This window comes from Pisolithus orientalis, assembly GCF_024613125.1.
Source record: "Pisolithus orientalis strain OTSU chromosome Unknown F5J12scaffold_21, whole genome shotgun sequence".
Taxonomy (NCBI): domain Eukaryota; kingdom Fungi; phylum Basidiomycota; class Agaricomycetes; order Boletales; family Pisolithaceae; genus Pisolithus; species Pisolithus orientalis.
The window spans coordinates 448,236-462,667 of NW_026260802.1; the positions used below are offsets into that span (position 1 = coordinate 448,236).

General features: G+C 45.6%; 1 protein-coding gene across 1 annotated transcript; it reads left to right on the top strand.

Moving 5' to 3' along the window:
- Nucleotides 1–10,183: 10,183 nt before the first annotated feature.
- F5J12DRAFT_783900 (uncharacterized protein) lies at nucleotides 10,184–10,724 on the top strand (the record flags this gene model as incomplete). The annotated part of the gene is given in 4 exon segments (XM_051742937.1): nucleotides 10,184–10,314; nucleotides 10,367–10,459; nucleotides 10,534–10,627; nucleotides 10,647–10,724. The coding sequence occupies 4 exon segments, from the start codon at nucleotides 10,184–10,186 to the stop codon at nucleotides 10,722–10,724; spliced, it is 396 nt and encodes a 131-aa protein (XP_051598637.1).
- Between the last annotated feature and the right edge of the window lie 3,708 nt (nucleotides 10,725–14,432).

Consider the following 14,432-nt stretch of genomic DNA (forward strand, 5'->3'; position numbering starts at 1 on the left):
AGCCCCTGACTCTGCAGAAAGGCCTAAGAAGTCAAAACCTGCTGCCACTACATCCCTATCTTCATCACTCTCACAATCTGCCAGTTCCAAGGCCATTGTAGATTGGATTCTTTCAACTCCCTTGACTGTATCAGTTGGGGAGGTTATTGTAGAAATATCTGTAGGCTACTACAGGATGTCAGTATAGTAGAATACTGGTAATATAAACAGACTTACCCTCAGTAGTGAACAAACTACTGAGGGAATACTAGTAGAGAATACTACAAGTATGTGCGCTTTTTATGCTTATGTAAGCACACTAGTATCGCACCTAAGTACCAACAAACAGTGGCACTTTATGTTCCAACAGTTATTGGCACTTCCAGGGATGTTTCTCAGCACATACACCATTGACCATGGAGTACATTTCGCATTTTTGACACCTCTAGTTACAGATATTACTAGGCACCTGCTGTTATTATGGCAAGGCATGCCACCCCATGTGCCAGGTGAATTGTTGTAACTATAGCAGCACTGTGGAGTCTGCAATGCAGTGTTTTAGATATGTTTTGTAAATCCACTATTTTATTTGTGCTTTTTGGAAATTTCCCACACATCTGGGAAGTGTAATTTGTTTTCTGTTCATTCAATTCCTGATGGAATGACTTGATACCTTCTACATAGGTAGCTGGGGACATGGGGCATCCATCTGAGGTATTAAGGATTGCATAAACTATGTGTGGGATGCATGGTGTGATGTTCTTTCACTTTTTCCAATCCTCTTATATCTCATCAACCAGTGACTTTGATTGAACAATCCTTTAACATGTTGTAGATACCCCCTATGCACTGATGAAATCACAGATGCATATGTCAAGAAGTGACATGATTCATGTTGTAGCACAGCCACACTCAGCATTCAGGGGCAAGTTAGTCACATGCTAGGTACATAGTGCAGGACATGAGGTAGGTGCAGTCACATGGTGTCATGTGACTCAGGTTTTGCATTGCCATGTCACCCTTGTGACCATGTGACCACAGATGTGAATCCCATCATGTGATCTCACATGACCTGTACATGCATGTGACAAACCACTGTCATGACCTGAGCCACCAAGTCACATGGTGCCCCTTTGCAACTTCATGACCATTATATCATCACTCATGTGACTGCATCACGTGACATGTTATGTCATGTGATCAATTGTCATGTGACTTCCACACTCTGGCTTGACCCTACACTTTTTGTAGTTGACAGTAGCCAAAAATGCACACTACTAAAGTGTAGCATAGCCTATGCTATTCAGCACTACCAACTACTACAACTAGCACTAGTAGGTGTTAATACCCCAGCAAGTAATAATGGCATGATGTCATCATAATGAAAGTTGTAGGTCCTGATTGTGCAATCATGATGGTATGCCTATCTTATCAGCAAGCAGAAAATTGCATGAGGAGAACACAAAACACTTATGATCAGGACCATGCCAGGAGAAATCAATGGCTGCCTTGGAGTCCCTAGGCATGGTGCTGGAGAAAACACTTTCCATGGTAGCAGCTGGGTATACCCAACTTGTTGAGAGCTCATAGGTATATACTGTAAACCTGTAGAAATATATAGACTTAATGGGTCTCCAAAGGGGATTGACTGACATGCCTGCAGCCTCCAAAGCTATCATGGGACATCCCATTGGTCTCCAGAGAGGGGTGTGGGATGTTCTACAGTAGCCTCTGAAGCTATCATGGGACATCCCATCAGCCTTGAGGGAGGGAGGTGGGATGTCCCATGGTAGCCTCTGAAGCTATCATGGGACATTCCAATGGCCTCCAGAGAGGGGGGCTGAGATGCATCTAGTATGATCTTAGTAAGGAGCACTCTTGCAGTAGCAAAGAGAACTCACATACATAGGCACTCATGGGAGAGGTCTGAATTCATTAAATTTCATTACAACAATGCACTGCTCACTGCCATAGGCATTGTATGAGTCTGGAAATGACACCACACATAAACACACTGATTGCCCAGTATTCTTCAAATCTGTGCATAATAGGTTGTATTACATGGTTTTAGAATGGTAGTGGCTCTCACATATTCCCCTACATTGACAGGTGTGCTCATCATCCTAGGAGGATCATGACAGCTATGTATGTTGTTCTGATCAGAAGTGGCATTTCAATGTGAATATGAACTGCAATTTTTTGAGCTGAGGACCCCTGTCACCTAAGACAGTCATGGGACAGTCCCAAAATATATTACCAAAGGGCTGGGATTATGGGACATCCCAGGTCCTGCAAACTGTAAATAGCCCTGGGACATGGCCAGATGTCCCTGGGATGTACCTGGTCTGAGTGGCTTTTAGCTTGAATGATTTGTAGAGAAGACTTCAGCCTAAATGCTTATGAAAATGGGTTACCTGAAGTGTTGAGTTTCACCTATAATCTTTGCTCCACCCCCATCAACTTTGCAATCACCCCCTCAGTTACCTTATTCCACCCTGCTGTATCCTGAATTGACTCCAGATGGGTTTGATGTCACCTCAGCATTGCCTGCCTTCCAACCTATCCCAGCTCACACTTTTCCACCTCCTTCCAGCCCTTTCCCTTTCGGAGTTTGTGCATCAACTTATGCAAGAGTTGGAGTCCACTGAGACAAGTGGGTTGGAGAATAACCACATCATTACCAGGATTCATCAGAGGATCAGATCTGAAGAACATCAGTCACTAGTTGCCCTTCTCACCAGTCTTACTTGTCATACTCCCAATTTATCACCCCTATATCTCAACTCAAACCATGCTCTTTCTGGAGAAAGAGGTACTGATGAATCAGGAAACTACTTCCAGGACTTCCTGATGCTCCATACTTGCTTAATCTGACAGGTTCCTGCCCCTGTTGACCATTATCATGAGCTTGATGGGTTTGCTTATGTCTGATTCTATCCCCATTTTATCCCAGAGCCATCTTTGACTCAGAGGAGTGAAGCACTGCCTCAGGAACTGCCATCTGACTTAAATCCACCTGCTTCTCTTGTATTAACAAATGGCATCACTGTTCCACCTCAGACTCCCTCTCCTTTGTTGTCAGCACCCATTATCTTGCAGGAAGAGCCTAATGAAGCTTCCCATCACTCTTCACTCCTGTTTTCTGAAGATACTGCAACTCCAGACTCTGAGGCTTTTCTGTCTATCTTTGATACCTCATACTGCAAATTGGTTGTCTCTAATATCTGAGAAAACAGTCAAAATCCAGCCATCCCCAGATATACCCACAACACAACACTTTCTCCTCTTGCCTCAGACATGTTTAATACTGGTGTTAGCTCTTCCTTCCATCTGCCCAGCTCATTCCTTCCTACTCCATCGCCTCCTGCAGTTCTTCACACCATACCTGATGCTGTCATCAATGAGGTGCTGATTGCAATGCCTGTGCCTTACAACAATGTTGTCATGCATCAGACTTTTACCAGATGGGTTGCTCATTTACAGGATGCTGTAGAGGATCAATTGAGCAATGACAACAAGACCAGATTGGACCATTCACCCTCTTGTTTGACCTTGTGGGATGCATCATGCACTCCAGGAACTTTGGTTGTACATAGCAGATGATGAAGACAAGGTAGATCTGAATGCGTTGCAAGAGTCTGGCCTCCATATGCTCACTAAGGCCATCAGTTTTGTTGCAGCCTCTGGACACCCTCCTCCATTTGAAGCAATATCATATCCAGACCACTTTCCCACCTCCAGCTCTCCAGATTCAACTTCAGGCAAGGAGTATATCACCATCCAGGATGTTTGTGGCTCAGAAGAACCAGAGATACCATGTGATCCAAACAGATGTATTTGTCTGCTTACTCCTACCACCCATGATTTATTTCTTCAGATCTTTGGTGATTGATTTGTGCATTTCTTCTTGTACTTACAGCATTACTGACTCTTTGGCTGCTTACTTTGACTGAAAAGTTGTTAAACTCCTAAATTCACAAAGATTTCTTCACTCTTATACTCCTGTAACACCACTTACTATGCTTCCCTCAGTTTTGAAATTTCAGAGCTCTTTTTATCTCAGTGCTTTCTCTTCTTCATTATCTAATCTTTTGAAAACACCAGATCCACTTCCTATTCAGAAAACCAAAAAACAGCTTCAATTTGTCTATTCCTTATCTGATATTCTTGATTTACTACACTTTAAGTGAAAACTTGTAACAGATACAGATGTCTTAGACTGTGAAATAAGCCAGTCAGTTTATGGAGCATACAAACATGTTGACCATGAAGTCAAACCAGTGCCAGGAGTCTATCCAGAAGATGCTTGAGTCCATTGTTGGTTTCCAGAAGACCCCCTTGCATCACTCACACCACTCACTCCTCACCCTCATACCTTTGTTCCCATGAAAAAGCTTACTCAAGAGCACCTAGTTTTGATGAAGGTTAATGCTGATGGCTTTCTCTGGCCAGAAGAGGAAAAACTTTTTTCACATGTGATGAAGCTAGATGAACATGCCTTGGCATTTGATGAATCAGAGAGAGGAAACTTCTGCTCTGACTACTTTTCACCTTACATCATCCCTGTCCTACCACACAAACCATGGGAGTTCCATAACATTCCAATTCCCCCTGGCATAAGAGAACATGTCATACAGCTTCTTTGGGAGAAGATCACTGCTGGACTCTACCAATTGGCCCAGTCATCCTATCACTCCAAGTGGTTTTGTGTTATGAAGAAGAATGGAAAGATCTGCATCATTCATGATCTACAGCCTCTAAATAAAGTTACCATTCAGGACACTGGTGTTCCACCAATATTGGATGACTTTGTGGAGCCATTTACCAGTCATCAATGCTACACTGTCTTTGGTCTATTTTTGGGTTTTGATGCATGCCAACTCCATCCTGATAGCTGAGTGTCATGACCATGACACTGACATAGGCCCCTAACACCTACTCTGCCCCCTTCTGACATGTTCCCATGCTTCTCTGCCCTCTTCCAATGCATTCCTACACTCCTCTGGCCCTCCTGACACATCTCCACACCTCTCCTGAGGTCCCCTGTCCATGTTCTGACCAACTCCACTCAACTCTGCCCTCAGGCTGGTCACATGGAGGCCAGACCTTCATCTGTGCCTCCTCTGAGGCCTTGGTCAGCTCAGTGGGCTGTTGGACTTGTGGCCCTGCATTCCAGATAGGGTTCCACCCTCATGTCAGTTTTTCTCCATTCTTCTGCTCCTTCAGTATTTACCCTCTCTCCCTTATTGTAGTAGTTTCCTTGTCTCAGTTAAGGTCCCTGTTGTCCCCACCCTCTATCCCTTGTGTCAGAGGGACTGCTAACCTGTTATATGCTTATTGGTTTGCATTCTACACTGCACTGTCCTTGACCTACATTGTATATAAGGCCACATAGTACTCCAATGTAATCAGTACAAATATTGAATAAAGTCCCCACTTCCAACTCCCTCTGGGTCCCCCCCCCAGAGTCTCACCTCCACTCCCTCTGAGTCTGCTCTACCTCTGAAATATGAGGGATGAGCTCACACAAGGGGGCAGCACACTAGCTGAACCCAATGCCCTCTCATCTGACATCTGACCTCTGACCTCTGACTATGACTTTGACCTCTGCCTCTGAAAGTTTCCTCCATACCCCTCCACTCACTATTTGTTGAATATCTCACCACCCAGTGGTTGGATTCACTTTGGACTTTGACCACTGTACTCTGCAGCCCAACCCACTCCTACTCTGCCCTAAGAGGAAGTCAGGGGTGTTGTGCTACTTTGACACTGAGATCTGACATCCTTCATGAAGCCTCTTGGCTTACTGTGCCATACTGCCATGGCTCAAGGCTACACCAACTTGCCATCAGAATTTCAGAACTGCACAGCCTTTATTCTACAGGATGAAATCCCTCACATTGCAAACATTTTCATCAACAACCTGCCCATCAAGGGCCCTGCCACTTGTGATGAAGATGCCAAAACATTACCTGAGAATCCCAGCATGTGTTGCTTCATTTGGGAACATGCTGTAGACATGCATAGAGTCATGCATCAGTTTGCTCATGCTGGTGGAACATTCTCTGGCACAAAATCTCAGATCTGCCAGCCTCATGTTGTCAATCTTGGCCAAGCATGCCATCCTCATGGTCACTCTCCTGATGAAAGTAAGGTGAAGAAGGTTGTCAACTGGCCAATGCTCACCACTCCCAAGGATGTTCACTCATTCATTGATCTCTATTGCAAGAATGCTCCATTCATATGGGGTCAGGCCAAGCAAGATGTGTTTGATGCCTTGAAACTTGCCATCTCATCTGCTCCTACCCTTTGCCCCATTGACTACTCATCTGACCTGCCAGTCATTCTTTCTGTCAATACCAGGAATGTTGCCATTGGATTTGTTCTGTCCCAGTATGTCACATCCATCACTCTTGGACTCAAACCCAGTCCAGTCCAGACCCCTAGCCCCTATCTCTAGTTGAGTCTGAACCTAGTCCAACCTAGAAAACCCAACTCTGGCCTAGATAACTCAAGTCTGGTGTTTTACCCCTATCTCCAGTCCACTCTGGCCTCTTGGACTTGCACTGCTCCACCCCAGTCCTCCCAGGTCCATGTCCAGGTCACTCAGACATAACTCTGGTCTGTTCTCTGATGTTTGTGCTATATTTAGTTTAGTCCTCTTGCCTGATCTCTGCTTACTGTACAAATCCTGTGTCCAACTCCAGTCATGCCAGTCACCCAGACTTTGGCTATTAGTCTCAGCACAGCCTCTGTGGCTATCCACCCCTTGCTAATCATCTTGCTAATAGCTTATTAACAAGTCAGGCTTCATGTTCATTACTCTGGACTGGCCTCATGTATTTAACCCCTGTACATATTTCATAGCACTCCAGTCAGAATATCAACTTAGTATTACCCTCAACTCTGTATTACCCCTTGAGTCTATTCCATAGCTAAGGCCAAGCCTTAGTCTATCCCTGATCCCTGTCCCAGACCTCTCCCTGGCTTGCATAAGGGTACAGCACATAAGCTGAGACCAAGGGATGTAAATCCAACCTTGGACTGGCTTCCCCCTGTGTGGGCTCCAAGACTGGTTGTTTTCCCATGGTCCCAGACTTGTTCCCATGCTCTTGGCCTTGACTCTGGACCTTTGGACTTGACCCTGGACCTTTGGACTTGGCCCCTGACCTCCAGCCTTGACTCTGGTCAACCAGACTTAGCCCCTATCACCTGGACTTGAAGCCTGGTCACCCAAGGGTAAACCTGTACTTGACACAGTATGATGATGAAGGTTGCAAACATCCTGCTTGCTCTGGTTTGCTCCCCATCAATGAACATGAATCTTGCTACAGCCAGCCTAGGCTCAAGCTTTATGGTCTTTTCAGAGCACTTTGTCACTATCATCCATATCTCTATGGCATTCATCATCTATGGGTAGAGGTTGATGTGAAGTACATCAAAGGTATGCTCAATGATCCAGATCTTCACCCTAATGCAACCATCAATCACTGGATTGAGGGTATCCTACTCTTCAACTTTAAGCTCATCCATGTCCCTGCTATTTGACATCAAGCCCCAGATGCACTTTCTAGATATCAGCCCACTGAAGAAGACTACAAAGAAGGTGAGATTGATGCAGAAAGCTGATGAGTGGCTGAAGAGTGTTCTTTTTGCAGATGCCCATCCCCAACCCTACAACACCATAGCCCTCCTGGTAACTGCACTATTGGTTGATCAATAACTTCACATGTCCAAGGTGAGGCATGAGGAACTATTGCTAGTGGTGGAGGTAAAGGGCCATCAGAACAGAGAGAAGATGGCCAGAAAAGGAAATAATTCCAACAGAAGGCAATGAGGCAACAGCAAGGTGAAAAACAGGGGAAAAATGTAACATTACCCCCTTTCTAAGGTTTGAAGTCCCTGACTTCAAATTACTCTCCATAAGGTTCTCCAGTCAGGTTGGTGATGGCAGAGTCATCAAAGTCAAAGTTATTATTGTACTTGTTGTAGTCCTCACTTCTGATGAGAGTACAGTCATCTATCAGCCCAGGGGTAGAGATTCCTTCACCAAGAGGGCAGTGAGGGCATATGGACAGGCATTGGCCTTGGGTATGTGCAGGACAAGTGGTGTGACATAAAGGGCACTCATAGAGGTTACAGTTAACTTGGATGTGTCTGAAATGATGGCAGGAGTAGCATGCTTGCCAGTAGTATGGATCAGAGTGGGTTAAAGGCCAAGTGGCCAGGTATTCACTCCTTGTAGGCAAAGGAGGTAAGCTTGTGATCATTTTGATGTGATTCATGGTAGTGATGACTTCATCAGCAGAAACACCAAAGGTGACAACAGGGTCTACCTCAGAAGGAGATGAGGGTGAGCCATGAGACTCACATGGATGAGGGTTGGGACCTGAAAGGCAGCAAGCATGAGGTCTGTCTGCTCTGTGAAGAGAGCCAGAGGATGGGGAGGATAATGGTGATGACACTGGAGGGGACAATGATGCAGAGGAAACTGGGGGAGAAGTTGCAGTTGAGGGTCTTTGAGACCCAGGAGGAGGGGGGGGGATCAGGTCAGGGTGATGCCTGATGTTGTAAATGAGGTCAGTGCCTCCAAGGATATCAAATATGCAAAGGAGCAGGGAAACCTGCTTGCAGGCAACCTCATCCAAGACGATTTGTGTGGGGAACAGAAGGCAGTTCTGTCAGTTAACTAGTGGGACAGTTCCTCAAGCCAAAGGGCTTGGATCAACACATGGTACACAAGATCAAGAGGGGAGTTCTTGTTGACTTCATGGTAAACAGTGCCAATGATGGCAGGATCAGCAATAAAGAAACAGTTGGAGTTTATCATTTGCTTGCCAGCAGGTTGGTGCTGGTGACAGGCAAAAGGGGTGTGGTGGTGTGGGTCACAACTTCTGTGGAAGTGTGTGACTAGAGGAAAGCTGTAGGGAAAATTCCCTAGGCTTGTCCCAAGGGGTGCTGAGTGGAAGGAGAAGTTGAGGATTACACTAGAAGGGATGGGGTATACATGCAAGGGTTGCAGAATTTAATTCCACAGGATAGTTGATGTGTGAGCAACAGTGAGTCTGGTATATGGAATTCCAGGAGGCTGATATGTGACAAGAAGAGTGTATCTGAGACAAGGGAGGCACAAGAAGAGGGGGAGACTGGAGAATGCAGGAGGCACAGAGAACACTGGAGACACTGCAGGTGCTGTAGACTCAATAGACACTTTTAGACTCTGGGGACTCTTGAACTTGTGAAACACACACAGATAGTGACTCCAAAAGTGGGTGGTTATTTTTCCAACAATACAGTGGAATTATATAGTACATGGGACGTAGGTTTGAGTCAGAGTAAAGTGGGGCAGAAAAACTAAAGGCCTGGAAAATAAAGGAAGGAATGACAGACATCACCAAAGTACAGGTGCACATGAAATAGGCTGGCAAGTGGTAAATGAGGAAAGCGGAACAAAGGCAAGGGGGGTATCTTCCAACAGAACAAGGGTACATGTACAGGTGAGAGGTGGAGTTGGTGGGAAGGCAGAACTGCAGAAGGGGGGAGCCTATGGGTATGAAGGACAATCCGTGGAGTTTGGGATGACAGGGGAAATCAGAGTTTTTTAGAGATGATTGGCACAGATGACTGGTGACATGGCTGGCTGGTGGCTCAGATGTGGAATTCTGGGTCAGCTTATTGATGACTCTGGGCAAATGCAGAATTTTTGGATCAGCTTAATGATGACTGAGTGACAAGTTGAAGGTCAGGAGAAAATCTGAAGCCAAAAGGGGGTGGGACAAAACATGAGGCAACAAGTGGGAAGAATTCTGAAGGCATAGAGTGATAGGAGCTTGTTGCAGAGGCAGTGGAATTTACTGACTGTTTCCTGTTTCAGCCTCAGGGAGTATACAGCTCCCTGCACCTCCTGGGGACTTCAAATGCTGACTGTCCTTGGTCAGGCCAAACTGAGACATGACAGAGACAAATGTGGAATTTCAGCAGGCATTATGTAACAATGATGGTTTGTGTTTGGAATTCTGCCTCATGCAGAGGGAAATTCCATGTTCTGTGAGATAGCCCTGCAGGATTTAAACTCACCAAGAAGGGGGCTCACCACTCATTAAACCTTCACTCCCCAACAACAGCTACATCTAGTCACCCATGCCCACACCCATTCAGTGACATGCAAGCATACTTGGTCCACAATGCATGACTGGTATTCAGCATGGAGGCTCAGGGTATAGCAGCACTCACAGGGGCATTGAAATGCACAGGGAGAATGACTCAAGAAGTGACTCAGCCAGAGGAGAGGCTGGCAGCCATCCATAACTGGGTAGATGGGTGGGATGCACCTGGGTAAGTATGCAGTCATCTCACATGGCTCAATGGCTCTAAAGAAACTCTGCAGGCCAACATCTACTCATGGTGGCAATATGTGGACAAGCACAGGATCATCATACCTGACATTGATGGCCATGCACTTCTGGGGGCTGACCAAGCAGTCAGCATGCATGGACAACCTCCTGGTCATGGGAGCAATTGCAATTGCTGATCTTTGCTGACCCAAGGCCAAAGACAATTTGACATCAATGACCTCTTCAAGGATTACCAGGAGAGGGTCAAAGAGAGGGCATGGTGCAAGGCAGAGAGGCTAGCCAAGGACCCAATGGTGTGAACACATGGTCAAGCAACAAGAGGCAATGGTCAAGACCACAGGCCAGGCAACACAGAAGCAGGAGGATTGTTGGGAGGAGCTGTGCACTTGACAGGGGGAGACTTGGGAAGTGCAAGCAAGGGGAAAGGCAAGGAGAGGATATGTGCCATGTCCCTGACAATTCCAAGCATTTTTACTGACCCCAACTAAATAAAAAAAAGCTCCACAGGCTACCAATGAGGAGGATGAACTCACTGACAACAACAACAACAGCAATGAGCCTGGGCCCCCAGCAGGAGGGCCCTGCATGACTGGAGATGACAAGCCATGTGAGGTGTGCACTCAGGCCAAGGTCACATGTGTTGGTGAGCCCCAGTCATCCTGCAAGCAATGCAAGAGTGCAAAATGCAGATGTACATGTTCATGTGGGATAGGCAGAAAGGTAAGTGTGGCAGGGGCAGAGGACTCCAAAAAGAAAGGGTGACAGCACCTACAGCACAAGAACTCTGGGGCTGGCACCAGCCCTTTGCACAAGTGAACCAAGTCAGTGATGATGCTGACTGCAGTGCCAGCTGTGGTTGGGTCCAGGTCATCTATGAGGCTAACATTGAAAATTCTGCCATGCAAAGTTGTCCCCCCACCAAGGCCACCTCCCACTCCTATGCACTCACTGTCACCAAGGCCATCACCTTGCCTTTGTGACCCTTCACCAACACCCCATCTATTCTTTCCTGGAGTGTCCCCCACACCCAGTCCCTCCTTCAACCCTTTTCTACCTCCTGTTGATGAACCCCAACCAGTGCCCTCTGACAAGCCACCAGTCACTTCTTGAAGGATTCTCTGCAACAGCAACCAGGCTGCTGAATGAGCCTGAAGATGCTGAAATGCCAGAGCAAGGTGATAGGCCAGTGGCCACAGAAACTCCACAGGTCATAAACCCACACAAGCAGCTGACAGTGAATTTGTTGAGTGACTACAAATGCTAGAGACTAGAGCCAAGGACAAGAAGTTTGAGCTAGGTCAGGTCCAGAGGATTCTGGGGCTGCTGGGGAGGCATTTGGAGGGGCAGATCATGGGTGTGCAGGCAAGGCATGAGGAATTGCAGAAGCTGAAGGAAAAACTCCAGGACTTGTAAATACTGTTCTTGTGTTTGTAGAATTTTTGTTCTTGTACCTATATGTTCCATAGAAAAACAGAGTCCTCTCATGTATCAGTATTGTTACTACAGTAGGCAAAGAAAAATAGGATCGTTGAATGAAAGAGTGTTGCAAATTTTGTTTTTGGACTTCCTGTTTTATATGAGATGAAATGGGTATCAACAAAAGAAAGAATGGAGAAAGAAAAGCAAGTAAGTAAAGGGAAGGATGGGCTACTCAACTGACTCATCCAAAGGGACACCAGCAAGTGTAGGGTCCAGGAATGAGTTGTCTTTGAGGTGATCTAGGTCTTGTGAGGAAACACTGGTCAGCTGGGTGACCTCAATATGAGTGTTATTCTGCAGGAAATAGGGGTATAGACAAAAGGCAGCAAAGTGGAATTTCAACACTGCACCATCTAATTCTGCAAGAATGTATGGGCTGCCTTTAGTGTGTCAGACAATGATCATTGGTCCTAGGTAGTGTGGTGTGAGGCAAAGTGTGGAAAGCTGGTGTAAACCAACCAAATCCAACACCAAAGACAAATAAGAGCAAGTGGTGGTTTACCTCTGCAGAACCTGGAGGGCAGAAAAATCTAAAGTGGGGGGGAGTTTCAATGGCAGGTGCTCTGAGCACAAGTCAGTGACATGTTGTGCAGGAGTAGACAAACAAGAGATGATTGAGAGGGGGATGCTGACTTGAGTAATGATCTTTGATGGGACATGCTCCTAGCACAAGTCAACAACAAGGTATGTGGTAGTAGATGAATGAATGAAGACTTGGTGGGGGATGCTGAATAGGGCAAAGGTATTCAGCCAAAAGGAGTCCTGGCAGAAGTTAATGAGGAGTTACACAGGAGTGAAAGGATGACTAATCAAATGTGCTGACTAAGCACAGATGACACTTCAGATAATAAACAAAGGTAGATAGACCCTCGATGGAGCCTCAACTACCAAGAATATGAATGATGACAGATAGACTCTTCTGAATGAGCCTCAACTGTTGACAATGAGTTACAGTAAGGGACAAAAGCATTGCAATGTTTGTGAGGTGTGACTTGCTGCCAATGTAGCTCAGGCTATTCTGCACAGATAATCATGATACCTATACCATTGGAAAGGGGTGGCTCTAAGCTTGCCAGAGCACTAGGGTTCAGTCCAAACAAATCAATACATGCTGAGATACACCCTATTCTTTCCAAAAGGTGCATTGCAATGCTTTTGTCCCTGACTGGTGAAATAGTGAAAAGTGACCTTTTGATGGGAAAATATGATTACATAATAAACCATATGATCTTCCAGATGATTGTCAGCATGTAAACAATGACAAACATTGGACTTGTACCATTAACCCTCCCTCTTTTACCACAACTCATGAAATCATCTCTCTAGCTTGCATGGTCATTTTCTCAAGGAATTCTTATCAAATACTGGTGGCCACCACAGTGCCATCAGTATAACATGCTCTCAGAACCATCAGTCCCTTAAAAAACCTGCTGTCAGTCATTCCCTGGACTGTTTCCCCACCCATGCCTGATGTGTTCTGGGACTAATCAGTACTTGGAAGGCTGAAAATGTTATGGAGGTCAATCTGGCACTTCAGAACATGATGGACAAACCAGTCCCCTCTCAACCAATGCATTTCTGGCACAGGAACACTGGTATGAAAGTTGGGGTGATTTCATGAGTTGTGGTAAAAGAGGGAGGGTTAATGGTACAAGTCCAATGTTTGTCATTGTTTACATGCTGACAATCATCTGGAAGATCATATGGCTTATTATGTAATCATATTTTCCCATCAAAAGGTCACTTTTCACTATTTCACCAGTCAGGGACAAAAGCATTGCAATGCACCTTTTGGAAAGAATAGGGTGTATCTCAGCATGTATTGATTTGTTTGGACTGAACCCTAGTGCTCTGGCAAGCTTAGAGCCACCCCTTTCCAATGGTATAGGTATCATGATTATCTGTGCAGAATAGCCTGAGCTACATTGGCAGCAAGTCACACCTCACAAACATTGCATTGCTTTTGTCCCTCACTGTATGCCTGAGATGAACTGAACTGATTCTTGAGTGACTTCTTGATTTTTTTTGAGCTAAGTACAGGGGTTTATATACTGTGGGGGGAGCACAGCCTATGACAAACAAGGCACAAATGCTTGGTAAGTAATGAGTAAGGACTGTAAGCAATGAGTAATCATGATGAGTAAGCAAGAAATGAAAAGTAAGCAACCAAAGAGGATTGGTAAGTATTGACAACAAATGAGTCAAGGACAGTCAAAATATCACAGTATGAGTCAAAGAATGTCAGAAACTGAGCAAGTGCACTGGTGTCACATTAGGGGGTGGCAATGTATGTCAGATCTTGGCAGAGACATCACTAGACCAAAAGATGGGATGACAGATGGACAGTGTTTCCAGATGGGGAAGTATTAAATTCCAGAAATGGATGGCATGAGTCAGGTGACAAAGGGCTAGGGCATTGGGGGTCTGTGGGGTAATGGGAGCACAGGCAATTGTGTCTCCCACCCATTTGTCCTCTCAGTGAACTCAATAAAAGCTTCATGAATGGGGCTCTGATGGAGGAGAGGGAAAAGGTGTAATGACCAGTAGACTTTTCACTTTGTTGGTTCCTACTTGCCCATATATAGTCATGCTCTGGTTAGGATTACCATTTAGGAGATG